Source organism: Prunus mume, linkage group LG2, assembly GCF_029339155.1.
Source record: "Prunus mume cultivar Tortuosa linkage group LG2, ASM2933915v1, whole genome shotgun sequence".
NCBI classification, from domain to species: domain Eukaryota; kingdom Viridiplantae; phylum Streptophyta; class Magnoliopsida; order Rosales; family Rosaceae; genus Prunus; species Prunus mume.
The window spans coordinates 36,105,558-36,133,043 of record NC_142699.1 but is presented as its reverse complement, the minus strand read 5'-3'; the positions used below and the strand labels follow the sequence as shown (position 1 = coordinate 36,133,043).

Below are 27,486 nucleotides of genomic sequence, written 5' to 3'. Positions count from 1 at the left end.
GCCTCATATCTCATACACTACTCCATGCATAATTGGTAGTTTGTAACCCAATATATCAAAGCATTTGGTAAGAAAGCATTACCTCGCACACACTAATACAAGTTTATCTTTTGTTGGCAGTATGCGCGTTAGTGAGCACTATCCAGTGTCATAAAACCGAATCTACAAACCAGATTACGTATTCAAATGCCATTAATGGTACACGACAAAATTTCTCTATCCAATGTCAGTACATGCAAAGGAAAAAGAGAAAGTTAAAGAGAATAAAACCAGACGCATACGTAACGTTATCTGCTCGGATAGTCATTACTCACGCTGTCCGTTACTGATATGTTATATTATTTTGCTGCTAATCACCTCCTCCTTTGTTAATTGGCAACATTGTGTGGTATTTTGGTATGAGTTACGAAGCTAAGCCCAAGTTAACCCTTTACCTAACTCCATGTTTAATGTTTAAGAGGCTCTGTCCTCCGAGTTAGCCACAGCTTGACTCAGTTAATAGCCAAACCTCACGTGAATTGAACGTTGAGCCTTTCCTTATTAAGAAATTCCGCAAACAATATTTAAGAAATCCCTCCAAATGATTATTTTGGAAAAATAAAAAACTTACAATTAAATGCAATCCAAACAACTATTAGTTATCAATACGCGCCATAGAGTGCGTAGGTCCACAATATGCAACAATCACCATGGCTGCAATTCTAGCTTCTAATCACAATCACAACGACCTGTCGTTTAACCCAACCTCCTATCACCCACATACGTGGCAGAAGATTATTGCCTGGGCCCAGGGCTACGCAGGCCATTATGTAGCAAATTTGGGCCGGTCGATCGCAGTAGGAATCTTTAGTGCCACGTGTCAAATACTCCAAGCTACTCATTATTACGCGCCGTGGGGCGCGTGGAGAGATCACTTTCGTACCTCTTTAAACGGTCCAGAGCCCCCTCTTTCTCTCACTAAAAGAGAAAACACTCAGACTCTCCCTCTCTCTCTCTCTCTCTCTCCAAGGACACAACGACTTTGCTTTCTCATACATATTTATTCTCTCTCTTAAGGCCTCTTCGAAATCAGCCTTCGTGGTCATGAAGGCTTAGCTTCTATAAAACCCAGGTACAACTCTCTCTCTCCTCTCTCTATTTTCATGTACAAGTGTGTATGTGTGTCTTCTTCTCTCTCTCTTTCTCTCTTTCTAAACAGAGACTCTGTGTCTCTGTGTGTCTCTGCGTGTGTGCGCTTCACGCTTTGTTTATTTTTAATCTATAACTTGCAAATTGGTGCTCAAACTTGAAGACCCATTTTCTCAGGCCTGCTCTTTCACGTGAGTTTCAGCTTCAAATTTCGTTTCTTTGTCCATGGAGGTATAGTAATGAAAACCAAATCTTTTCTTTTCTGGGCTGCTGTTTTTTCTTATTTGTACGATTCAATGCAGTTCTTTTTGTGTTTGTTAAGGGTCATTGTTCAGTAAATAAGTGGAATTTTATGGGATCGTATTGGAATTCTCACTGGGACAGTGGTTTTTGTTTGTCTAAGTGTGCTTGCTATGCTTATTGTCATTTATTTTCTATGTTGGTTTTATTTATTTTTGTTCAAGTTTAAAGCTTTGGATGTTTTGTTGGTTTTGGTTGTGATTATGTTTAGTTTTGTTATTTGTGATAAATGTGCTTAATGGGTTTTGTGATTTTTGTATGAAAGTTTTTGTTTTTCCTTGTGGGGTTGCGTCGGTTTTAGACTGGATTCGAAAATGGATCTGGGGTTGATTATTTGTTTATGAGTTTGCTGCGTCATGCTCTATTTGCTTGTATTTCTTCTGGGTGATGCTTAAAAAGACATGTTAGTGGATTTTTATTTCTTTTGAAAATTTACGATCATTTTATTACCAACAAAAAAATTACGATAATTCGTGGTGTATGAATAAACTTTTAAAATTAAAAAATAAATGCAGGAAAATAATTTTTGTTTTGTTGTTTATTTTCTATCCACGAAAAACTGTTGCTTATTTTGAACGTGTGTTCCTCTATTTGGTGGTACACAGCATTATATTTTTGGTACTTCGCATCTAGTCTTCTTGAAATTTTGACATTGGTACTTGTCAGTTTCTTTTGTAGAAAACCCCCATCTCTTTCTATCTGTGAATAATGGTTTACTACGATTAGGATTGATTGCTGTCAGTTGCATGAGTACTTCAATGTGTATTGCTAGGATTAGAATCAATGCTTTACCTGGCATGTTTGACGAGCCTGCAACAGTAATAGTTCAAATGCTTTTGGACTGCTTCGTTTTCGATAGACTGTAAAATAGGGATGACCAAACCACCTTGTCTAGCTTGTTCTTTATCCTAGAAACAGAAGCCTTTAGATTGGCCACGTTGATCAGGATGAAAAATTGAGTCTGGCAAATTTTGAAAGGTATCAGAAAAGTGTAAAATATTGTCATCGGTTTTTTTTATCCTGAGGGATTTTAGTAAGAAAGCTATATTATTCTTTTTATTGTGTAATGAAAGAGGAGATGTTCCTTCATGGTTTAGCATGCTATGTTCTTCATATTATTTTCTATATTTTCCAGTTGGCCATCATTTAATATGGTATCAAAATATGATCAGGATATATTGGCAAATTAATTTTCACAATTCTTATGAACTTCATGCCTTATATATTGTTTGTTGAAAAGAAAGGAAAAAAATTAATTCTCTTGTTGTCTCAGAAAGCCACTTTAACAATACCATTTCAACCCCCCTCTTCCCCTCAATCTCATATGGCAGATGGATTTAGTTGAAGGAAACCACCACGGGGATTTCAATGAGGATGAATTTGCTGAGAATTCATTTTCTCCAGAAGCTTCTGATAGATCTGGTGTTCTTGGTGACCCTGAGATACCTCCTAGAGTTGGAGATGAGTACCAGGTTGAAGTTCCCTCTCTAATAGCCGTTTCAGACTATCTCTGGCTTTTAAAGAACCCAACTGTTGCAGAAATTGCTGCTGGTGGTTCCTATGGTTTAATAGCGGGGTTGCCCATACCAGTAATGTGGATCAATGAGGGAGTTGATGGCAAAAAGCATAAACCAGAGACTGCTTTTCATGATGCAGTTTACGTATCCAATAAAAATGAGTCGCTGAAATCTGAACATGTCAGAGAGACCCTGATTGTTTCAGCAAGTGACAACATCAAATGCAAAGTTGAGCCAATGGATGTTAAGTTCGATCATGGGGTAATATCAGGCGAGTCAGCAAAGTTTGCTTTGAAGCAAGAAGTGATAACTGAAATGCATCAGAATGATACTGGAAGAGGGTGTCCGGTTCCTGGTTCCGCTGGTGACAACTGGAGTGACATAGAAGAAGCCAGCTTTCTTCTTGGTTTATATATCTTTGGAAAGAACCTCATTCTGGTGAAGAACTTTGTTGGGAGTAAAAAGATGGGTGATATATTATCGTTCTACTATGGGAAATTTTACAGGTCTGACAGATACAGGAGATGGTCAGAATGCCAGAAAAGAAAGAGTAGAAAATGTATATTTGGACAAAGAATATTTACAGGGTCAAGGCAACAGGAGCTGTTATCTCGTTTGCTTCCTGATGTGTCAGTAGAATGCCAAAATACTTTGCTTGAGGTAATTACATCTGACCAGAACTTTATAATAAGGTTGACCTATGGTATGTGGATTGATTTATATCAACCTGTCTGCACATACACATTAATATGTAAACAAACAGAAGTATGCTAAACTAGTTGTTTTGCTTGTATTTGCAAACCTTTGAAAATTCATAAGTTATATATAAAAAAGTTCTATAAGAAAATGCATAATGTAGCAGAGAACTTTATATTTTCTGATGAAGAAAGAGAAGCAAATGCCTGCGATGCATGTGGATCCATATCTGCCACTTGCGTCCTTCAGATGTTTTCTGATGTGACACACGATACCTCTAATTACCCAATGTGGAAGTAACATGTGATTCACTAACAGTAACATATAACATTGATTGCTCAAAATGAAATCCTATAATGCAGATAATCAGATATTGGGCAGCGGGGACATGCCCTGGATTTTGCTGATATGACTGTTTGCTCTTTATTTGTTCATGTCAGGGTATGGTTCCTTCTAATTTTGTTTGACCAATTGCCAGGTATCGAAGACATTTGGGGAAGGAAAAATTTTACTAGAAGAGTATGTATTCATTTTAAAGGCTAGATTTGGATTGAATGCTCTTGTAGAGGCAGTGGGAATCGGTAAAGGGAAGCGAGATCTCACAGGCATTGCCACAGAGACTTTAAAGTCCAATCAGGCTGTTCCTGTTCGCCCAGAAATACCAATTGGCAAAGCATGCTCCACACTTACACCATTGGAAATAGTCAACTTTCTAACAGGGGACTTCCGGCTAAGCAAAGCCCGATCAAGTGATCTATTTTGGGAAGCTGTCTGGCCTCGCTTGCTTGCCAGAGGGTGGCACTCTGAGCAGCCTAGCCATGGTTTTTCCACTGGTTCCAAGCATTCTTTGGTCTTTCTAATCCCTGGGATTAAGAAGTTCTCAAGAAGGAAACTGGTGAAGGGAAGCCACTATTTTGATTCTGTAACCGACGTCCTGAGTAAAGTTGCTTCAGACCCCGAGCTTCTAGAGCTTGATATGGGAGCAAATAAAGGTTCCGGAAGCAAGGATGAAAATGGGTGGACAGATGAAACAAAGCTGGACGAAGAAGATTTCCCTAATCAGCAACGCCACTGTTATCTGAAGCCTCGTACTCCAAAACGTAATGGAGATGTTGTGAAGTTTACCGTTGTGGATACAAGTCTGTCTAATGGGAAGACATCTAAGGTGAGGGAATTGCGAAGCTTACCATTTGAATTGAACACTCCCACCTCCAGTAGTGATTCTGAAGATGATGATGGGGATGCTTCTGAGTCAACAGATAAATCCATTTCTGCTGATAACTTGTGTTCGCATAGGGATGAAGTCAATGTTCCCAAGGCCATAAAGATCCGCTTGGGTAGAAAAGATGACAAATATTTTGAATATGATACTTCAAAGTGGGAGCATCAAGTTTTTGTCCAAGGTGCAGATATTCCCAAGGATGATAACGTAGGTATGTGCAATGACATGCAGCCCAGAAAAGCTATGAAGTGCCAAAAGAGCCGGAAAATGGTGTCTCAAAATAAAAATCATGTTGCCCCTGTTTCAAAACGACGTCGATTAGCTGCTTGTAGTCGAGCAGAGACCACACGCAGCATGGACCACGTTTTGCAAGGTCGCTTATTACAACAAGATGCATGCAGCTCTGGAGGCCATCTTGAACTTAGTGAGAAAACTCCGTCTCAAATGGACCCATCTGAAGAGAAGTTATCATCCACCAGTACTTCATCTAGAGGTGGCAGCCCAGTCTTTAGTGGTGAAGGCATTCCTGGCCGCAACAATTTGCATGTGGAACAACCTCATGAGATTCCTCAGCCCCGTACACTGATTGACTTGAACATCCCCATTTCTCTAGATGCTGAAACTGATGAACCTTTCACAATGATAGAAAGACAAGATGATCAAACAAGCCAGGAACTGGATGAACCCCATTCAGTGAAATCCTCCGAATGTAGGGGTACTTCTGAACAGCAGCCTACAATTAACTCCCGGAGACAAAGCACAAGAAATCGACCACTGACCACTAAGGTACTGGAAGCTTTTGCTTGTGGATTTTTAGACACAAAGCAGAAGCGGAAGAGTACTGATGCATTTCCTGGGGACAGCTCCAAGCCATCTCGTCGTGCTCGTACTAGGAAGAGGGTTCCTGACAGTTTTGATGCTAGTCTCGCAGATTTCAATATGCAGGAAACCACAGCCGCTATCCATAATAGTACTGCAGATGGGTTCAGCCAGGTTGACATGGTTTCATAAGTTGCTGAAAATCCAACTTACAAATTGAGCATGGAGCTTCTGGATACAACAGAGACTGCTGGTTTTGGCTGCTATCATAACCGTTATGATATACAGCAAAGCTAACAATCTCTTCTTTCTTCTGCACTGTATATGGTGTTACATACAAATTTCACATAGGGGAGTCGGATTAGTAATGTCTTTGCAAGAGCCATTACATCAGACAAAGCGGCACCAAGAATCGGAAAGCCAAGATGAGAGTTAAAAGTTGCCTTCCCTTCAACTCCTAGTTCAACAGCATTTGATAAATCAATACTGTATCTCATGTACAATTTGCTTTAAAGTGGTTTGTCTTCTTTTTATTTTTATTTTTTTAGTTGCAATACCAACCCATAATGTCAACGAAAGTCAGGTGACTGATGCATTGCTTGCATTCTGATCAAATGTCTGCACACATGCTTGCCAATTGATAATAGTAGTGTAGCAAACATTCTGGTTGAATTTAGATTGATGACAACAGTTTCGTATCGTTTTACATGTGAAGTTGTCCATAATGAGTAGAGTTTTGTGTTATGCAGAAGATAAATGGAGCGTTTAAGTTTCCCTATTACAGTTTAGTGCCTTGCAAATTACAGTGTCAGACAGAATGCATGGAGTTTATGAATGTCCTTGTCATTTGTAGAAAAATGCTAGTAGAAACGAACTCGGCTACTGGTGTTCACATGTGAAAGCCTCATTTACAGTTTCATTGATTTATCAAAATTACAAATAATAATATCAATAATGTTGGCTGAATCTCTGCATTATTAAACAATTTCATTGAAAATTCATTCTACCCACATTTTGGGATGCAAACTGAAGTTATTTTTTTTCTTCCTTAAAACATATCTTCAAATTGATAGAAGAGTTGGTCCATTTAATCACTCATGTTACATGGTGAACTGTATATGCAATTCTATTTTTATTTTTTTGGTTTTATTTTTAGGTTTGCAAACGTTTCAAAGTACCCCCAACATTTTAAAAACCATCTCACGTTACCCCTTCCGCAGTTGTTTTGACGTTTCGTTATGAATGTTGGGCCCCACTTCCTTTTTTCTTCTTTTTTTCTCCTCCTTCCCCCCTCCCATTCTAGAACAGCCCCTCCCTTTGTTACTGTTCATCGCTTATTTACCCTCCAAAACTCAGAAATTTCTCCTAACCAACACAACTAGCAGCAAGAACAGTTTGAGAGGTTGAAAAACCATACCTGGATCGAAGCAAATGGTGCTCAGAATCGCCCGAACGAGCGATGGAGATTTTGGGAAAAATCGCCAATTTCTTGCTTTTTCCAGAGATCCAGACGGCGTTTGGTAGGCTGAGATGTGAGGCTAGTATAGGATAACGTACTGGTTCTTTTGATACCAATTTCGTCACTTAGGGTGGCCAGAGGAGGAGATGGCGACCCAAAAACTGGTCGGATGAATAATAACAAATGGGAGGGGCTGTTCGGAATGGGGAGGGGAAAGAGGAGAAAAAGAAGTGGGTCCATCTTTGTAACGGAACGTCAAAAACTGACGGAAGGGGTAGCGTGAGACGGTTTTAAAATGTTGATACTTTGAGACGTTTGCAAACATAAGGTGAATCGAGACAAGTTTGAAAGCACATGGGGCATGTACATAAATAAGCCTTATTTTTAAGATCAAGCTTGTTTTGTGTGAAACCAACTATTCTGCAGATTGTTATGTACTGGATGGGTCATCATCATGTTCTTGATTTAGCTATCTAGCAGTTTAATTTTGGTTTTCTTTTTTGACATTATAACAAAAAAGTAAAAAAATTGACAGGAGGAGGGACCAAATAGCAAATGGACATGCCTCAGAAATCAATTTTCTAGTCTGTTGTTTGTTATAGTTTCTTCTTGGGTCAAATTGCAGATGTTTTATGTGGTTTATTAGAATTTTCGCTTTCACCCCTATAGACATAGTGTGTGTGTGTGTTTTTTTTTGTTTGTTTGTTTGTTTGTTGCATTTTCATTCCCTTAGCACCATTAGTCTAATCCTTCAAAGAGGCAATGGAGGCAATGGTTTCCAAGTTGCAAAAAACTGGGGCTTTCATGTCAAACCCATGATCTTCAAGCTTAGTTTCGATTCGTAAAAACTATATTTCAATATCCAAAACTAGAGGTGTTCTGATAATTGTAATTTGTAACAATAGCTTTCAAATAGTATAAAAATGTGAATGATTGATAAACTGAATTTGATTTTTAAACCTAATCTAAATATTCTCAAACTTTCAACATTTAACCCTAAGAAACTTCTGAAGCACAACGCTCTATCATATGAACATGAAAATTAAAACTGAAAATAAATTTAAAATTCAAAAATAATGCTTTTTTGTGAACCCCAACTTTATTTATTTAATACAAACGATAGTCTAAACGTTATTTAAACAAGAACAAATAAAACAACTCAAAATTGAGTTTTCCAAATGAGAAGATGTGCTCAATAAAAATAAAATAATAATAATAAGATGTGCACTTAAATAAATAGATGGAAATATTTTGAGGAAGGAGGGAGCGAAAATGCGAAAAATAAAAGAAACGGGGCATGCCATGGCAAGTTTTGGTATCTTGTGTAGGACAATAGGCCAAGTAGCAGAAGCGAGACGTGTGTCCATAAGGGACCACCACGCGCCACTCCAGTGTTTACTACTGACTGCTCCATCTCCATTGCTCTTCATCTTCGTCTTCTGCTCTCCCACCTCCTTTTCCAATTTTCCAAACCCTATATTCTATTCATTAAAAAACTAAAGAGGGATTTTCTATTTAATCAAGATTTTTAGGAGAAATCGGCAATGGGTCAGGCACTTCGCCGAGCTGCTGGAAGAATCCGACCCTCTTCCAGCATTGAAACGACGTCGGCGAAGCCAAAGACCGTCGTCGTCGATAAGCGGCCTCCTCCTCTGGGCCCCACCGAAACGGCGGAGATCTCCAAGGCCAGCGACGCTCTTAATTTTGGTATAAAAAGTTGTCGCCTTTAATTTGTCCCTTCCCTCTTTACGCGCATTTTTTCTCAGCTCAATTTCATTACATTTACGGCGTCGTTTTCGTTGGTTTTTGTCTGAAGATGGTAGTGCAGCAACAGAAGCAGAAGCAGGAGCAGGAGCAGCCAACGTTGAGAATGTGCTTGAAGAACGAGATCCAAGCTACGACGCCATGCTTAATCAAATGGTGGGTAGAATTAAATCAAAGCCCGGAGGAAAACTGGAGATGGGTGAGGTCAGTTTCTCTCTCTTAATTTCTCATTTGAAGTTATGTAAATAGTTAAAATTCAAACTAAGTAGTTCCAATTGGGTCTTTGAATTTTAGTTTCGTTATTTGATTGGTGCATTTTATATCTTTTGGCCATGTAATTGATGTAATTGTGGTGCTGCAGGCATTTGTGGTGGAAAAGTATAAGAGGCCTCTACCAAAGCTGAGAGATACAAAGCCAGATTCAGGCAGGTACGAGGAGAGGCCGGCTGCTCCAGGAACTCTGAATGTGGCGCAGCTGCGCCACATAATCCTCCTCCATCAGGGCAAGGCTGAGGATCACAATGGCCCCATGGAGGCGGACCAAATCGCCGACAAGTTCCGGGTTGATGTCGCGGAGGTTCGGAGGATCTTGCAGTTTGTGTCACTGCCCCCAGAGGACAGCAGCAAACAGAAGAACAATCCTTGAAGAAGACACGGGCAGATAACTTTGGTGTCTACCATTCTCCTTTCAACACTGGCACTACTGGTTGGGTTTTCTGTTGAATAAAACTGGCTCGCATACAAATTTGAAAATATCAGAGAATCTATACTTTGGCAGCATCTGTAACATGTAGGAAATTTTGTAACTAGCGTTTGGGTTCTGAGAAAGGCAATTACCAAACTTATAACTTTTGTTGAGGTATTTGATTTGAACACAAATTGAGAATCTGTTTCATGTTATGGGAAAGTTATATGTTGTTTTATAAGTTCATTTTGAGGTAGTAAGTAACCAGCTAATTTAAGAGAAAAGGAAAAAGAAACAATTCAATCATGACTCAAAATGCTGATGCAAAAATCTTGGTGCTCCAAATCTCAACTTTCATCTTCAAACATTTTGCTGTCTAATTACAATCTTATGGTCGTGACAAAAATAATGTGCCCACTTCCTTTCCTTTGAGGAGGGCTTTGTAAGGTCTCGAAGGACAAAAGAATCGCATAATCCAAAAATAATATCTGAAACTACAAGTGAACAGTTCGATCAAGTCAATGCAGACTCTAACCAGTCTGATGTATATTCATAAGCCACAAATGTTACAGCGCCAGCAGGAGCGGCCTTGACCGTCGATGGAACTATTCCCTTATAAAGACCAGCCCAGCCCTCCCTCTGCAATATTCTTCGCAAGGCATCAAACATGTTTCGGTAAGCACGATGCTCTACCCGAGCCCCGTATCTTGGGTGCCTCTGTAGTCCTTCAATCTGCAGGGATAGAACAAGAAGATCCATATAACCAACCTCATTGCATTAACATGAAAGCATTTTGATCTACATTTGCCTTCCGATGCATTCTTCGGGGATGATTGCTAAACAGCATGAAAATCCCGATTAACTGAAAGTTCTAGAAGTAGAGACAGAGCTCAGTCTAAATATCTACCTGGAATCTTTTCTTGACCACATCAAGCGGATGACAGACAAGTTTGGCACATGTCCCAGCTGCTAGACCACAGAGGAAAAGCTGAAAGCTTGAGAGACCATCTTCTCTACTGTGTAAGTTTGTATTGGAGGATCTATACAGGTTCCATGTCTACAATGAACACAACAAAATACGTGAAATCTTACTATGACTGGCTACTGTTGTCAAATAGGTTGTGCATTAAGCAGAAAGAAACATGCTGCAAAATATGTTCCTTATTCTAAGAACCCATCCTCACAACACAAATACATATTGGAAGTGATGGACAATTTTATTCCAATTACTGACACTATTTGAATTCAAGTATTAAAACTGTCATGTTTTACAACTAGCTATTGAACTTCAAGTCATGGTGAGTTTGAAAGCACGTGCACACAGCATATACATACAAAGCTGATTTCAACCAAAACATTTACAAATCTGATTACCTAGTCTAAAAGATATAGTCCCATCCCATCAAGGCAATGGGGACATAAAGTTATCTACTTCATACCCACAAAAAGGAAAATGATACAGCAGAACCAGAACCTTACCATGGTCCAGCGCTTAAACGTGTCATATGTACCAAATTGCAAGCCTGCATAAGGAATAATCTCAACCAGTGTTGGCGACAATCCAGCATACAATCCTCGAAATCCACGAGTTTTAACTATTTCCACCAATGCAGTCCTCATAGTTGGATACACCTAAATCAAGGTAAATATTAGTACTGTCCTATTATGCCAAAGAACTGTTCACATTGGTGTTTTTGCAGAAACCAATTTTAAAGATGGCTTGAGTTAGGGTACCTAATATTTATTGGTAATATAGCTTTAATTACTTCACAATTACACGAAACCCCAAAGAAACCTCATAGTGAAAAACAAAAATGGCCAGCTAAAGGCTGTGTAGTCTAAAAGCTGTATGCAAACCAAATCCTCTGAAAGTCATCATAGGCCTGCAAAAAAGAGGCCCACCAGGCCTGCCTATATCCCAAAAGTGTGTCAAATGTCTCGGTCAACCAATTCTTTTTGCAATTAATATACAATCATGCACCAGGGTCTCAACCCAAGCTTGGTCAAACCAACCAAGCGTGCCCACAGCAAACTCTCAAGACCACCATGCCAAGAACTAAGTCCAATCCATAAATAAGCTACAGCATCAAGTTTGAAACTTTGGCCATTAATATATGAAAAGCAGTAGAATTACCCATGGTAGACAAGAAAGCAATTTAGAACACTTGATATTAAGCACTTTTCAAAGCTTGTGATTGCATAAAGGACAGCTCATTTACAGTAAGAGGCAGAACTTTGTAAGAAATTAAAAAGAATAACACGGATCTAAGATTCTAACACTAACTCCTATGCTCTCAGATTTGCGGTTACAGTCATAGATAGTGAAAACCAGTTTGAAAGTTAATGTACAAACATACAGGCATGCACATAGTAATAATTCAATGCATTAGCTGGAGTTCTATACCTTAGGTTCGCCCTGTGAAGCTAATAAGGTTCTTAGAAGATCAAATGGATATGATCCGACAGTGGCTGCACAACCTGCTAATGCTCCACTGATGTAAGACAAATAAGGACTCAAATATATGTGATCCTCTGCATCAGAACAAACAATCACGACATATAAGAAAATGGGGGAACATCAGATATAACCACATCCAAAGTTGAGTCCAAGGGTTTGAAACAAATTTTGAGTCCCAGTTACCATACCCATGCTAGAATCATGTACTATTGAAATTAGTATTCCAGTGAAGTGAAGAGTTCACATAAGATAACATCGAAGGAAAAGATATTGACTATTCTCAAAGTACCTGTCTTGGAGGAACCAGCAGCAAATGTTTTCAATTGGTGTAACACAGCAAATTGTATAGCCGTATACGGCATAACCATAAGTAGAGCTGGGACATTGCCACGCCAAAAGCCCTGTCATAAGAAATTCTCAGAATAAAATTTTGAGAAAACATAAATTTCCTTGCAAAACTGAATGAAATCTCCTTCTATAGAATGCCCCAAGGAGCAAGTGGATAACGATTACATTGCAAGTTCCATGATTAGAAATTGATTCACTGTACCGGTAAGCCTTCCTCTCTGAAAATATCCCTTGTTGCCTGCAACATCCCAGTATATTTTGACGGTTGAGACAAATTTTTATGAAGCAAAGCCCATGAAGTGGTGGGCTCCAGTTGAACCTATCAACCAAAACAAAGAACAATTTCTTCAATTCACCACCAACCTTTAAAATATAGATCGGAAATAAGCATACCCCAAACTCCAAATTGATAAATAAACATTCCCAAAATCCACTACATGTTGCTCAACATATCCCCTTTTTCTCACTTTCATTTTACCAAGTCAACTTATGCATAACTTACAAATACAAAAACAAAAATATGGATTTGCTACAGTAAAAAACAAGGCAAAGCTCAGAACCTGCAAAATTACTAACTGCTAAGTTTCACGGACCTGGAATCTAATCTTAATAACGTCGAGCGGTGACGTAACTGTTCGCGATATACCACCCGCGATTAAACCCGCCGTAGCATCAATGAAGGCTCGCTTGAGCTGCCCTGTCTCTTCCATTGCCAACAAAACCTCCCTCAGGTAAAAAAATCTAAGCTTAATCACCTAAGAAATCAATACCGTTCAAATGCAATTCAGTTGAAACACCAAAAATCCAATTCCAAAAGCAAAATCGACGAGCACATTAACAAAATCCAAGAACCTGCTAGATGATTAGGGTTCCAATGAGGAAATAATACGCAAAAAAAAAAGGTAAAGTTGAAGAGAGAAAGAGAGTAACCTGGAGAGGGCACAAGCGGCAATGAAGAGAGTGGGGGCAACATTGAATTGCCTTTTGCCGCCTTATTGGATTGAGAGAGCAGAGAGAGAGGGGGCAAAGAGAGAAAATAGCCAGCGGCGACCTGTAAGAAAGAAGAGGGAGGGAGATATTATATTTTGGTGGGCGGTGTTTTTGTGGGCCAGCTAGATAGTCGGGTGGGCAACGGAAGCCCTGCCTTTCTATTTTCACTTCACAGAATCCTTCCCGTCCGACATATAGTGGTCCATTTTAGCACCCTCCCCCCCAACCACACCATATTTTATTATTTTCCTGACCAGATATTTGTTTCGATTTTTTTCATTTTCGTTTTTTAAATTTTTTTTTTATTTCCTTATAGTAAATAATAATTAGCATGGCCCAATCTCATGTTATGCCACTATTGTTAAAGACGCGAAAGTGTTCCACGTTTTCTTTAGAGCGGTCGTTTGCAATTATTTGTTCTGTTCGAAGATGAGAAATGCAAGAATCAAAGTCTTACTATAAACATGAGTCATGACAGTAAAATTTGATAGATTTTATGTCACGTGGTGTATCGGATACATTTATTGGTTTTTTAAGAATATCTTACTAATGCAATCACTTTCTAATTGCGTAGTAGAAATTCACAATTAGGTTATTTCATAAGTTAACTTATCAAGAATATAAAAGTCACAATAACAATATTAGGTACGAGTTCGATGAGTCGTATATATAATTAACATTTTATACATTATAATTGACAAAACAAGAGTTTCCCTTCATATACCACTTCAAATTTGCCTTTGTGTCATGTTGAGTATAATCATATATGGACAAAAATAAAACTAGAGCTTAGGATAGGAGTTTCATGGAAGACAGTGGAGGCAAAACAATACAGAAGCAGGCCCAACAAACCCAGATTTCATAAAGACCAGAGAAGCCCAATATAAGAAAGAGCCCATGAGAAGCCTTAACCCCACTGGGTATTGGCGGGAAGATGGGCCCGCAAGTTCCCGGGGCCTTGTTAGCCTCCCTCTGATATTCGTTCGCTTTCCAAAGACCCTCTTTATGGAAAATATTTTCATATTTTCCATATAAGTAGAAGCTTACATTCCTGTCAATAGCAGTGTGACATGTGTGCAGAATTTTATCTTTTTGTGTTTTTGATGATTTGTTTTTGCATATGTGTCAAACTGTGAATCACATAAAGGATGAGTATCTCCTTACCTAGAAAGAGACAAGCAATATCCGTCTATTAACTTTTATTTTTCCGAGCATTTACATTTCAAAGTCTTATTACTTTAATACTAACTATTCTCTCCGAAGGTAAAGTATTACAAGCAAGCAACTAAGAAGAAGGAATCAATTTGAGATGGACTTTGACTTCTCCGTAGTTGATAGCGATGCCCAAAGTATGTTCAACTTTGGATGCAACTACCCCTTCTTGTCTCTACTGTGCTCTGCCCTGCTGTATCCTTCTCCCTTCTTATGGCATCGTGTGTATGGTGCTCAAAACAAAGACTAGTCAACCAAACCTGAAGCATTTTTCATGTGTAGTTCACTACTTTTCACAACGCGGATTCACATATGCATTTTTCTTACTAACAATATGAGTTGTATCTAACAATATATTTATCTGTCTCGTCACGTGAATTGACACATAATTATATGCAATTGGTTGTGTTAAAAAAGAACTTGTGATAATATATAGTTGAATCCCTTTTTAACAAACTCAAACCCCACTTTATCTACTAATAAGTACTACTAGCTAACATCAAACTTTTTTTTGCCATATTTTGAACTTCTTTGTTCTTTTTCTTTTTTGGGATTCAACCGCATCACTAAACCTATTCCCTCTCATCAAATATACCTCACTTTCCCTGTCTCTATCCCTAATACTTCTAGTATTATAGTGATTAATCATGTACATATATTATTATTATTATTAAGCATATTGTTAATTACGGTATCTCTCATCCCATGTTCCCAGCAATGAGCCATGCCTCTACTTTTCTTTCTTTATACAAAAGGAAGCCTTGACCTAAGCCAACGAACCTAAATCACCATTCCGAAGAGTTGACCTAATCTTTCAGACTTTCACAATATAAACATTTCTATTCTACCAGCTTCTCTCTCTCCCAAATCCCAACCTCACCTCCAAATTCCAAGCCCAACTCGCTCTCTCAAAGATGGAGCAGAGAACCCTAGAACTCGAACTCATCTCAGCCAAGGACCTCAAAGACGTCAACTTCGTCTCCAAGATGGACGTATACGCCGTCGTTTCACTCCAGGGAGACGACTCGCACGGCAAGCAGAAAACCAAAACCAAGGTGGCGAAAGACTGCGGGACCCACCCCACCTGGAACTTCCCCATGAAATTCACCCTCGACGAGCTTCTTCTCAACCGCCTTAGCCTCGAGTTCAAGCTCGTCTGCGATCGCAGCCTCGGCGACAAAGACATAGGCCAAGTCGTCGTCCCCGTTAAAGAGCTCTTCGACTCCGTGGCGGCGGCAGCAGCTGACCCCAACTCCATGAAGTTCGTTGCTTACCAGGTCAGAAAACCATCCGGAAAACCAAAAGGCGAACTTCATTTCTCCTACAGATTTGGCGACAAAGTCGCCGCCCCAGTGATGGCGGCGCCCCTGAAGGGTTATGAGTCCGTAACAGCAGCGCCGCCGAAGGGTTATGAGCCCGTGACGGCGTATCCGATGGTCGGGCCATCGGCGCCGACAGTGACGGGATACAGCGCTTACCCGCCTCCAGCTGGCAGCTCAACGGGACCGCCGCCAGCACCTGAATACGGGTACCCACCACCGCCTCCAGGATACGGCTACCCGCCTCCACCCGGGTACGGGTACCCGCCTCCGCCGCCGGGGTATGGATACCCTCCGGTGCAGCAACCCCCGGTCCAAGAGAAGAAGAAGAATAAGTTTGGGATGGGGCTGGGGGCTGGATTGTTAGGAGGGATGCTTGGTGGGATGTTGATCGGAGATATAGTATCTGATGGCGGTGGTGGATGTGGTGGCGGTGGCTGCGGTGGCGGTGGCTGCGGTGGCGGTTTTTAATTTTCGGGTGTGGTATGTTTTTTAACTTTTTGTTTAGAGTTTAAGTTTTGTTTTTGGATTGTTTTGTTTGTATTTGATGGTAAAATTGGATTTTGACTTTTTGTCAATGGGAATGTAATAATAACTTTTATCTTTAAGAAATAAATAAATAAATAATGTGACATGACATCATCAATGCTATATATTTGTAGTTTTGTTTTTTTAAATAAACCTCGAAACTTCATGAACATATTTGTTCACTACTTTAATTTAAAGCGTATACTCACTATTATTCTCAACACTTAATACGTGTTCATAAGTATAACTATGGTTATATAACTAAAGTAAAAATTAATCATGTTTATGTATTTATGGATACATTTAAAGAATTAAGAAGGAATATAAGCATATACTTTGAGTTAAAATGATAAACAAAAATAATTCCCAAAACTTAGAAGGTAATTTATTGAAAGCTTAAGTAGTACTGTAAACTGGGAGGAAAAGAACCTGACCCCGATCAACAAGGCATCCTGAATAAAAAATTACAAATACAACGGCTAGCCTCTCAATTTAAAATTCCAATTCCCATTTTAAATGCTTAATTTGGGGAAAGCCCCATTATAATTGCACTCAAGTAGCAATTATTTTGTACCCATCTTATTGGTAACTATGAAAATGAAGACTTTTAAAATAATGTACATGACATATTATGTGTGTTGTTTTTTTTTTTCAGTTTACATATATTATGTATGGTTGCACACTCAAGGACAAGCATTTTTCAGGTCAAGTATATTTTTTTCCTTTTCCTTTTGGAACCAACTCAAGGTCAAGCCATTAATCAAATATCTTGGCCTATTATTCTAAAATTAGTAGGACTTTGTCCTCATCCATATTATTATATTATATATATACATAATTTTTCTTGTGCGGATGTTTGGATGTTATTATTATGTGGACGTCAATGTATTTCTTATTACCTCTCCCTGCTTTCCTCTCGAATTACAATGACATTCGCACGATAATATCCACACACAAAGTATCTATATATGGTCAAGAATATCTTGTGCCGGAAATAAAGAGTTATAAATGGTGATTGGAGCAAGTAATCAAGAATGGTATTATTAGAATATCAACCTCTAATTGGCTGATTGTTTTGTTGCTTTCATCTGAGGGTGAAGTGTATGGAAGACAACGTCAACTTGGAATTTTGGCATTATTTTAGCACATAGCTTTTTTCTTTCCGGTCGAAGAAGCACATAGCTTGTATACCAAACCAAAAGCAAAATGTGTTTTTTCTAGAAGGAAAAATGACGACTCTTGGATGCCATTTCTGACACGACACCGCCATAAGTCATTGCCCCGTTGTAGACGCTTGGATGCAAGTTGACACCCGCCAAATTTTTGGCTCTAGCCCATTCTAATATATAGAGCTTCTAATGATGAGGATTGATTCCTAGATAGAAAAGCTATAAGCTCCCGCTCAACTCATCAGGAATTAAAAAGTCATAATAATTCCAATTAGATTTTGAATTTTTGTACAGTAAACACCCTTTATTCTTAATAATACTACCAATAATTTAAGTGAGATGTCATTTTATTTTTTATAATTCATGACTTGTTATGTGGGCCTAATTTCATCCGAAATTCTGTTAAAATTTGTCATGTGCCATGCACATTTTCTCTACATCCGAGGGTATTTCAGTAATTTAATACTAATTTTAAAATAAATAAGTAAAACCATAAACACATAAAATCATTCAAATCATGGAGTTAGTGCTACGTGCCAAATCATGGATTTTCAAAAGTGGAGATGACGTCTCTCTCTTAAATTGTTTGTTAATGTGACAAAATTAAAATGGTGTATCAGTTCAGGTAATGTTTCTAATATTTTCCCTTAGTTTTGTTTCATCTTTTCACAACAAATAACATAAAATCATGCTAATCATTTCATAGCATTTTCCAAACATTAGGGGAAAATACTCCCCAAGTTTTGCTTCCAAACATAAAATAATGCTAATCATTTCATAACATTTTGCTCCCTTGTACTTTGCCCCCAGTTGCAATTGGGTATGTAAACTTTTTTTTTAGGCAATTACATCCTTTAACTTGACAAGTAGTTCCAATTTGGTCATGCTATCCAACTTTGTCAATTTATCTGTCAAAATGAGGGGTAAAAGAGTCCTTTCAAGTTCCAAGAGCCTCCTTCGCTGGATAATCCCACGTGTGAACCTCCACCTTCTCCTCTTCTCCTCCACATTCAGAGTTGCACAAATTAGAGGTCACACCAATTTACATTTAAAAAAAGATCTCAACTGGCACCTTCAATATTACTATACCAAAAGTAATATTCCAGTTTTAAAGAATTAATTAGTATTAACAATAACAAGTTGCGAATAAGATAATGCAACTAAGCAGTATTGAACATACAGAAAAAGAACAGTTGAAAGAAGAAGTGCAACTTTCTGAGCCACATACCAAAATATCGAGAGAAACAAGAGGAAAACAAGATAGAAGAGTTTGAAAAGCCAGATCTTCTTTTCTTTGTGAAGCATATTGAATATCTCAGTAACGTCTACCATTAGATTCGGAGAGAAAGACAGTGAATCTAGAGCTCCAATTGGAGTCCGAGAGAAAGACAAGAAAAGAAAAAGAAAATCGAGCCCTAATTCTTCATTTTCTTTTCTTTTCCTTGGGTTTCTCGGCCACCAAACGGAGTTAATAGCATCGAGGCTTACAGAGAGCAAGAGCGAGAGAGAGAAGTTTGAGAAGTTCTTCGGCTAGCCGTCGGTCTTCATTCTTCGGCGAGTCGTTGGTCTTCGACTTCTTTATCAATCTCATCATCAACCTCAACAAGAAGCGCCAGGGTTCTCGACGAAATCTCCAAGTCCTCCGCCCTCCAGCCCCCACACAAAGTCTGGCTATCGTGAAAATTCCAATATACCCCTCACAACAAGAGCACGTGTCGTCAAACTCAAACACATGGCAGGAAATACTATCAAGTTAAAGGATGTAATTGCCTTTATAAAAAATAATAATAATAATAATAATTCACGGACTAAATTGCAAATGGGGGCAAAGTTCAGGGACGTCTACAGTTAAAAACCCAATTATACAAATTCTAATATTCCTTTTCTTTTTTTGAGTAAAAGTTATAGTCTAAACTACAAAAGGAGGGGGTTTTCTCACACACTACCACGGTGCCATGAGAGTTCGAACTTGAGATCACTAGTATGCAATATCATGGTCCTTTTTCATCAAGCTAGACCCCATTGGCCTAATACTCCCTTTCTAGGTAAGCAAACATATCATTAATGTCATTAATATGAATCTTTCACTCTCATATAAACGAGTATCAAAAACAGGTTATGCAAACAAAAGGATATTTAAAGTCTTACTTTAATAATGTTTTTTTGGAAGGTGAATATTATAAGTAAATAACAAGAATCCAATTGCACAGAAGTTTTGGAACTAGGATTATAGTTGTGCCAACTAGGGGTGGTTACGGTTTGGTAACCGTGAATTTTTGCCCAAACTGTAAACCGACCGACTATTTGCGGTATGATGATTTTTGAAACCGCAAAAAGCTGTCAGTTACTGTGAATTAGCGGTTTAAAACCGCAAGTTATTTTTGTGTCATAAAAATTCAATCTTTCACATTTTAGACCTAATTTTGATTCTTCTTTTGAAGCATTTTGAGTTCAAGCATACTTTAACCCAAAAATATAAATTCACAACCTCAACTTCTCAATCATATATAAATTCACAATCTCCTCAACTTCTCAAGCATTCACAGCCTAAAGAAAATTAAAGTTACAATTCCAAGTATTCCAATTAAAGTTAAACTTCTCAAGCATTCACAACCTTAACTTCTCAAGCATTCAATTCCAAATCCTTTAAAGTTACAAACCAAAAGGAAAATGCAATGCAAAATGAATTAAAGTTACAACCCAAAGGAAAAATCCAATTCAAAGTTAATTAAAGTTATAAACTAAAAGGAAAATGCAATGCACCAATATTACAAACTCAAGTATTGGTGGTGGTGAGTGGATTTGAAGGACCCATTGTGTTGTTTGAGCACCAATGCTATCTACAAAATGTAAAAAATATATAAAAAATTTAATATAGTCGCGATTTGCGGTAACTGCAAGTTTTGAAAATCAAATACCGCAACCGCAAATGCTGTTCGGTTCTTCATACCTTTACGGTTCGGTTTCCCGCAATGCGGTTCCATTGCCGGTAAATTGTCGGTTGATTTTTGCGATTTTTAGGTTTTTCGGTCTAAAATGCCACCCCTAATGCCAATGGGGTCTACATTAGTAGAAAAGGACTTTGACTTGCAAACTAGAGGTCTCATATTCAAATTCCCACGGCATCATTGTTGTGTGTGTGTGTGTGTGAAATCTTCATCCCCCGTGTAGTTTAGACTATCACTTGTACTAAAAAAAATGTTGTGGCAATTGGTCAATTTTTCTATTATTAACTAGGTTCGATTCTCCTATACCCCAACATCAAATATTGTCTCACTTGTATTAAAAATAAAATTATGTTGTTATTACTTCAGATGATTTTAATAACAGACGAGTTGTATTAAAAATAATAATAATAATAACATGCGAGTTTATAAATAAATTAGCCCAAATTTAACCACATCGAAAAAAATAGCCATTATTGAAAAATAATGTTCAACTAAGTGAACTTAAATCCTATTTTATGGCTCTCCCTTATCGTGTGAAAAAAAAAAAAAAGGAGTACAGCTACAAGATAGTAGAAGTGGAACTCAACTAAGCCAAATGCCTGAAAGATGTGAACTTCTTTGTTAGGATGTCCGTATACACCGTCATTTCTGTCCTGGGTGGCGATTCCCACAGCGAGCAAAGAACCAAAACCTCCGTAGTCCGAAACTACGACACTCATCCCACGTGGAATAGCAAGCCCATACATGCGCAGTTCACCATGGATGAGTGTCTGGTCCAAAAGAGCTACCTCCACCTTGTCTTTGACCTCGTCTGCCGGCGCAGCCTAGACGACAAACGCATAGGCCAAGTAGTTGTTCCCTTGAAAGATCTTTTCGACGCCACGCAGGTTGATAAGAAACATAAATAAATACAAGAACATCAGGGGGGAACCAACCAAAACCCAGCATAAAAGAAAGACAATGACAGAAAGGCACAACAACATACTAACCTAAGAGACCAAAACTCTGAAAGAGTAAACAAAAAGAGAGACTAAATAAAACAGTAATTGGGCACTCCCAACCAATCTCGATGAATAAAAGACAAAATAAAAGAAGGTGCAGTGTCCCACCATGTGAAACCAGAGCCCAAAAGCATCGTGATTTTCCAAAGCAACAATTGCATGATTACCCTCACGAAAGATATGAGAAATCTTAAATGACATGTGCTGGAGACAATGCAAGCAATTTTGTCAATCAACCTGTAGGCACCAAGGAACCAAATGAGGAGAGCGAAAGAATTGAGTAACTAACAACAAATCAGTTTCAATCCAAACATTATGTCAAGCGTGGAGCCAATTACTTCCTTCTGCGTTTACTTACACATACGGAGTAAAACATTATGGGAGTTTCATGGTAAAATTCGTAATCAAATATCCTAAAAACTAGGAATTAGATCAACTAGGGAAAGTAGTTGATCTAATTGAAGTAGACATAACTCCCTAATTCATGACTTCCTATATTCCTTGTAAATAAACATTCTTAGTGATTAATATTATATATATATAATTGAGAATGCTAATTGGAATATCGATCATCAGCTCAAGAATAGTATTATTAGAATATCGATCGACATCTAATTGGCTGATTTGTTGCTTATCTGAGGGTGAAGTGAATGGAAGACAAGGTTAACTTGAGATTATGGCATTATTTAGTACATAGCTTCTACATCAAACCAAAGGCAAAGTACCTTTTTATTTTTTATTTTTCTAAAAGAAAAATGACATTATAGTTTTTGAAGAGGACGAAAGTTGTTTTCAGTTTTCAAAAACTGTAATCTAAAGCGAAGAATTCATTCTCTGTAAGGCAATCTCAGCGAGTTATTTTTGCATATCAAATACGATTTATATGGAAGGAGTCATTCTCCTCATATGTAAGGGCCAACCAAAGAGACCTTTTGAAAGTCTAACTTCATCAATATTCTTTTCCAAGGGTAAAAATTACAATTAATTAAGTAACAAAATCTATCAATTTGACTTGGATTTTGACTCATGAGTTGCCTTGACGGTGAGTCGGTGACGATGAATTATATTTTATAATTTCAATGCTAGTATGGATAGTTCTAGAGTTTAATTACATAACTTGTTCACGGATATGTTAATTTACTCTAAAAAGTAGGAAATATAAACCCTACTGTTCATCCATTTATAACACTGTAAATGAATTATGGTTAATCGTTTTATTAGTCCCTGAATTTAGATTCAATTTGCATTTGAATTCCTCAATTTCCAAAATGGTTCCAGTGGTCCTTTAATTTCAGTTTCGTTAGGACAAATGGTACTGCCATCAATTTTAATAAATTTTCTGTTAAATATAGGGGCAAAATAGTATTTTTGTATCAAAATTGATTAAAATATGAATAAAAAATTAAAATTAAACTCTCTCTCCCCCTCTATCCCGATTTCTACTCCCCAAAAACTTGATTTTTCTTTTTTCCTTTTTTGTTGGTTTTTTATTTGATTTGATTTTATTGTTATTTTAAAGATATGATTTTTTATTCAATTTTTTTGTTTTAATATAAAAATACCCATTTGCCCATGCATTTAACAGAAAAAGTTAACAAAATTGAGGCAAGACTATTTGTCCAAACGAAACTAAAGTTAAAGGACCACGGAAACCATTTTAGAAATTGAGGTACTCAAATACCAAGGACTAATAAAACGATTAACCCAATGAATTATGCCATGTGTATCATACTATCAAGCGTTCAACCTTCCTCTATGCTCAGAAAAGACAAGTTAACCTGAACTTTTTTTTTCTTTTTTGTTAAAATTTGTAATCTTTTAACAACATTCAGTCATTTGCATTTTTACTTCGTACATGATTTTAATAGCTTGCGTTTGAAAGAAATTAGCCACAAATTTAGCCCCGTAGTACATAGGCCAAGCGGTTGCTCCCCTGAAACTTTTCGACATCACGCAGGCAGACGAGGTAACTCCCCTGGACCAGACATTCGTCCATGGTGAACTGCATGGGCATGTTAATCCACGATGGGATGAGTGCCGCAGTTTCGGACCACGGAGTTTGTGAGTCTCTGCTCCCCGTGGAGTCGCCGCCCCAGATGGAAACGACACTGTATATACGGACATCTTGGTAAAGAATTTCATGTCTTTCAGCTCTATGGCTAATGGCTGAGTTGAGTTCCACTTCTAGGGTCCTGTACTCCATTAGCATTTGTGGGGAGCTTATAATCAGGGAAAAAGTGACCGTTGCACTGCCGCGGGGATACATTTACAAGTACCCGGTACAGTGCGACAGAATACCCTTCCCTGGCCGTGGGGCAACGCGGGCAACTCCGAGCCCACCGGCGTCTTGGTCTGCTGCTGAGGATAACTCTGTTCGTATTTAGTATTGGTGTTTGTGGTGGTTGCGGCGGCCGTTGTTAATTTTTAGATTGTATGTTCCTCTCTAGTAAATTATTCTCTATACTTAACCTATGAAGTGTGCTCCAATCCAGTGAAGTCAAATTTCGAATGTTATGTGATTTGGAGAGCTAGAAGGGTTTGCTCCCAAAAAAAAGGTCCAAGTTAGTGTATCGAAAATTTCCTAGTCATCGATTTTGTTTCGTAACTTTCATTTATCCCCCCATATTGGGTAGCATTCAGTGCAATATGTTGAGCGCATAGGAGAATTTATCGTAATTAAGTTATTCCAATTGGCATGAACTTAGAGGCTGCATATGCTGCATGCTTGTGCTTGAAGGAATATACAGACTTGGTGCTGAGCTTCGCTTGACTGCATGTGTGTCTATCTTAGTTCTTAGAGGCTGATGCAAAGGCGGCAATGCAATCCTGCGGCCCATATGTTGTCCTAATTCTGATACATATGTCTTGACCCTGATGAAGGAACAGTGGTACTGCTTCCAAACTATTCGTCTTGATGATGATGATAATGCGGCTTTAAGGGCTTATTAGCTCACTAAATTTAACCAGCGTGTGTTGCCTTCACCGAATATTCTTCTTTTTATGTGATATCTGTCATTTGACAATCATCTCTCCTCCATCGTTTCCTCTTCAGAATCGGTGTCAAACAAGTTTTGTTGGCTCATTGTATTGTGGAGGAGGAGAGAGATATTCATATGAGATGAATGTTTTTAGTGTAATGGTAAACATGTCTTTGATATTTATAGAAAAATCGATGATATCTGAGATATCGATAATGGAGTTGAGATGAAGATACAAGAATATGATTCAACGGTTTAAGATGATATCACATCCTATTATGTCGGATTTTGAATTGTGTGCAAAAACGTGATGAGAAAACAACGATTCATATTAAATGTACTTTACGATCCAACGTTTCTTATTGGATGCTCTTAACTGCTTGAGCTACAAATCTCTTGATATATCTACAAGTTAATCATAAAATTCTATATGTAAATTTGAACCCCTCTATCTATGATTGAAAAAATGGATCAAGAGTATTTTGTGACTTTCATTCTCAACAATCGGCATTGAAATCTCATGTTTCTTTAACTTATTAGTTGAATCAAATTTATACTGAAATTACTATTACTGTATTATTCTTTAGAAAGATAAATATTATAAGTAACTAACAAGAAAAGGTTGAAAATAACTTGTAGCTCAAGTGATTAAGAGCATATGTATCCATGTATCCAAAGTTGTGTGTTCGATTGGCCATTTCTCAATATATAAAAACAAAAACAAAAGCAAAAATAAAAATAAAAAGGATAATTTGGATGCACATGATCCTTTTCTTCTTCTTCTTTTTTTTTTTCTTTTTTGTTGTTGTATTACCCTCCTTATGCTCAAAACAAAGACTAGTCAACCAAATTTTTTTTTTATAGATTTTTGTAACAACATAGACTCGTGTATGATAATAAATTACTACTAAGAGAATACTAATTACATTCTTATTACGATTCTAATAATGAATCCGTTTTTAAACAAATCAGCCACACAAAAAGCCATTACTGAAAGAATCATGTTTAACTTTAACCAAAATACTCGAATTATTATTTTAGCCGCTTTGAGTACGTATATACTTGAATTAATCTCTCTCTCTCTCTCTCTCTCTATGTGAAAATGATGGAGCAGAGGACGGTACAACTGGAACTCATCTCAGCCAAAGACCTCAAAGATGATGTCAATTTCTTTACCAAGATGTCCGTATACGCCGTCGTTTCAGTCCTCGGCTGCGACCACCGCAGCCAGCAGAAAACCAAAACCTTGGCGGTCAGAAACTGCGGCACTCATCCCAAGTGGAACAACTTTCCCATGAACTTCACCATCGACGAGTACCTGGCCCAGCAGAACCGCCTCGCCCTCCTCTTCAGGCTCGTCTGCAAGCGCCGCCTCCTCGGCGACAAGGACATAGGCCAAGTCGTTGCTCCCATTAAGGAGCTTTTCGACGCCATGGCTGACCCCAGTAAGTGCACCATGACGTTTGCGGCTTACCAAGTTGTCAGAAAACCATCAGGAAAGCCCAAAGGTGAACTCCACTTCTCTTACAAGTTCAGCGATAAAGTCACCGTTTCACCGGCTGCGCCCCCGTACGCTCCACTGCTTTATGCACCACCGCCGCATCCTCTGCTGATGTATGCTCAGTCGCCGTATGTGCAGCGGACATATGCTCAGCCGCCATATGCTCCACCACCATATGATCCTCCTCTGCCTCCGATTGCTCCGCCGCCACATGGATATGATTACACCCTTCGGCACCACCGGAATAGGGATACCCAATCTCGAGCCCGATAGATTAATGGAATTACTAAAAAGATCAATGAGAATTGGGTATTGATATGCACAGAAGGAGCTTGTATTGATATGGTGCTCACAAAATGGTTTATATTGGTACTTCAGAAATATGAAACTATTTACTCGTGGCGGCTGTGTTGCTAGTATTGGTTGTTGTTGCAGTGGTGGTTGTGGTGGCGGTGGTTATGGTGGCATAGTTGTAGTTCTTAATTTGAATGTCATTTTTTAGTAAGCATCTCCAATTACGTAAGGTGTGTTCCAATTAGACTTGTAAACGGGTTGGATTCGAATCAGATATACTTCAATCTAAATTTGAATTAATTTATAATTGGATTATTATATTCGGATCGTACTATCGGTTTCGGATTGCACTTATCAATCCATATCCGTTACGCACTAGATTCATCGAATCGGATCATTATCGAATTTTTTTGAGATGTTCAAAATATCAAAATTTCATTAGTAGCCTCGTTTTTTAGGGGCTACTTTTCATATTGTATTTACATACTTTTCATATCAAAATTTGATATTTTATCATAAAAATTAGTTTTGAGTGTAATCTTAGTGCATATAAAACTAAAATTACTCATTTACACATATAAAATCTTAATATAAAGTATAAACTAAATAAATTATACTTCATATTAAGTCGGATCGGATAAACTATAATCCATATATGAATCATTTATAATTGGATTATCATATTATTGTAATCGGATTATCATATTCGGATTGTAATCATATTATCGGATTCAGAAGTTCAATCCATCTCTTAGTAATTACACCAGATTCGGATCAAAATCCGATCCATTGACATGTATAGCTCCAATCCATCCTCATACTTTCCTCAAATTTAAGAAATCCCTAAAATAATTTATCATATTAAGTTGAATGTTGGGAGATCCCCAAATTGTGCTAAATTTTGAAGGGAATTGAGTTTTGGAGGGAACACATAATTAAATGGTATTTTTAAGATATGAGAATCAGATTATATTTTTTACAAGGATTTGGTGTCAAATTTTAAGCTTGCATACGCAGTGCTCGTCTCCAAATTTTGTTCTTTACTCAAATCCATCGTCAAACTTGAGTATAAAATGGGGAAGGGCTTGGAGTAGTTGTCTTTTGTTTGTTTGATGGGAAAAGTTGGATTTTAACTTTTATAAATCTGAAT

The 27,486-nt window shown here is 38.0% G+C and overlaps 5 protein-coding genes across 8 annotated transcripts; 4 read left to right on the top strand and 1 right to left on the bottom strand.

Moving 5' to 3' along the window:
• Positions 1-959: 959 nt before the first annotated feature.
• On the top strand, positions 960-6,388 carry LOC103323001 (uncharacterized). 4 transcript variants are annotated; one of them, XM_089046343.1, is made up of 4 exons: positions 960-1,111; positions 1,306-1,359; positions 2,760-3,605; positions 4,120-6,388. In XM_089046343.1, exons 2-4 carry the CDS (start codon positions 1,354-1,356, stop codon positions 5,872-5,874), a joined length of 2,607 nt encoding a protein of 868 aa, XP_088902469.1. In that variant the 5' UTR covers positions 960-1,111; positions 1,306-1,353; the 3' UTR covers positions 5,875-6,388. The 4 variants fall into 4 exon arrangements, with proteins under 4 accessions (XP_088902469.1, XP_088902470.1, XP_088902472.1 ...); XM_089046344.1 differs by having other exon boundaries at positions 974-1,111; positions 2,702-3,605; XM_089046346.1 differs by lacking the exon at positions 1,306-1,359 and having other exon boundaries at positions 980-1,111.
• A 2,096-nt stretch (positions 6,389-8,484) lies between these two features.
• On the top strand, positions 8,485-9,831 carry LOC103323000 (dynein beta chain, ciliary protein). The gene is made up of 3 exons (XM_089046713.1): positions 8,485-8,848; positions 8,958-9,109; positions 9,267-9,831. The coding sequence occupies exons 1-3, from the start codon at positions 8,686-8,688 to the stop codon at positions 9,549-9,551; spliced, it is 600 nt and encodes a 199-aa protein (XP_088902839.1). The 5' UTR covers positions 8,485-8,685; the 3' UTR covers positions 9,552-9,831.
• Positions 9,832-9,909: 78 nt separating this feature from the next.
• On the bottom strand, positions 9,910-13,611 carry LOC103322989 (mitochondrial thiamine diphosphate carrier 2-like). The gene is made up of 8 exons (XM_008224947.3): positions 13,327-13,611; positions 12,990-13,151; positions 12,599-12,715; positions 12,338-12,449; positions 11,995-12,122; positions 11,070-11,222; positions 10,498-10,647; positions 9,910-10,322 (listed from the first exon to the last, which is right to left on the bottom strand). The coding sequence occupies exons 2-8, from the start codon at positions 13,104-13,106 to the stop codon at positions 10,104-10,106; spliced, it is 996 nt and encodes a 331-aa protein (XP_008223169.2). The 5' UTR covers positions 13,107-13,151; positions 13,327-13,611; the 3' UTR covers positions 9,910-10,103.
• A 1,753-nt stretch (positions 13,612-15,364) lies between these two features.
• Positions 15,365-17,290, top strand: LOC103322999 (protein SRC2-like). The gene is made up of 2 exons (XM_089047594.1): positions 15,365-16,400; positions 17,101-17,290. Exon 1 carries the CDS (start codon positions 15,513-15,515, stop codon positions 16,386-16,388), a length of 876 nt encoding a protein of 291 aa, XP_088903720.1. The 5' UTR covers positions 15,365-15,512; the 3' UTR covers positions 16,389-16,400; positions 17,101-17,290.
• Positions 17,291-25,609: 8,319 nt separating this feature from the next.
• LOC103322998 (protein SRC2 homolog) lies at positions 25,610-26,593 on the top strand. The gene has a single exon (XM_008224954.2). It carries the CDS (start codon positions 25,644-25,646, stop codon positions 26,313-26,315), a length of 672 nt encoding a protein of 223 aa, XP_008223176.2. The 5' UTR covers positions 25,610-25,643; the 3' UTR covers positions 26,316-26,593.
• The last annotated feature ends 893 nt before the right edge of the window (positions 26,594-27,486 follow it).

Excerpts from the sequence above, each read along its gene's own strand:
- LOC103322999 (XM_089047594.1), top strand. The coding sequence starts at position 15,513 with ATGGAGCAGAGAACCCTAGAACTCGAACTCATCTCAGCCAAGGACCTC.
- LOC103322998 (XM_008224954.2), top strand. The coding sequence starts at position 25,644 with ATGATGGAGCAGAGGACGGTACAACTGGAACTCATCTCAGCCAAAGAC.
- LOC103323001 (XM_089046343.1), top strand. Across the intron at positions 3,606-4,119 it reads GCCAAAATACTTTGCTTGAG|GTATCGAAGACATTTGGGGA; the intron begins GTAATTACATCT and ends ACCAATTGCCAG.
- LOC103323000 (XM_089046713.1), top strand. The coding sequence starts at position 8,686 with ATGGGTCAGGCACTTCGCCGAGCTGCTGGAAGAATCCGACCCTCTTCC. Across the intron at positions 8,849-8,957 it reads CAGCGACGCTCTTAATTTTG|ATGGTAGTGCAGCAACAGAA; the intron begins GTATAAAAAGTT and ends TTTTGTCTGAAG. Across the intron at positions 9,110-9,266 it reads GAAAACTGGAGATGGGTGAG|GCATTTGTGGTGGAAAAGTA; the intron begins GTCAGTTTCTCT and ends GTGGTGCTGCAG.
- LOC103322989 (XM_008224947.3), bottom strand. The coding sequence starts at position 13,106 with ATGGAAGAGACAGGGCAGCTCAAGCGAGCCTTCATTGATGCTACGGCG. Across the intron at positions 10,648-11,069 it reads CGTTTAAGCGCTGGACCATG|ACATGGAACCTGTATAGATC; the intron begins GTAAGGTTCTGG and ends TGTTCATTGTAG. Across the intron at positions 10,323-10,497 it reads TGGTCAAGAAAAGATTCCAG|ATTGAAGGACTACAGAGGCA; the intron begins GTAGATATTTAG and ends CTATCCCTGCAG.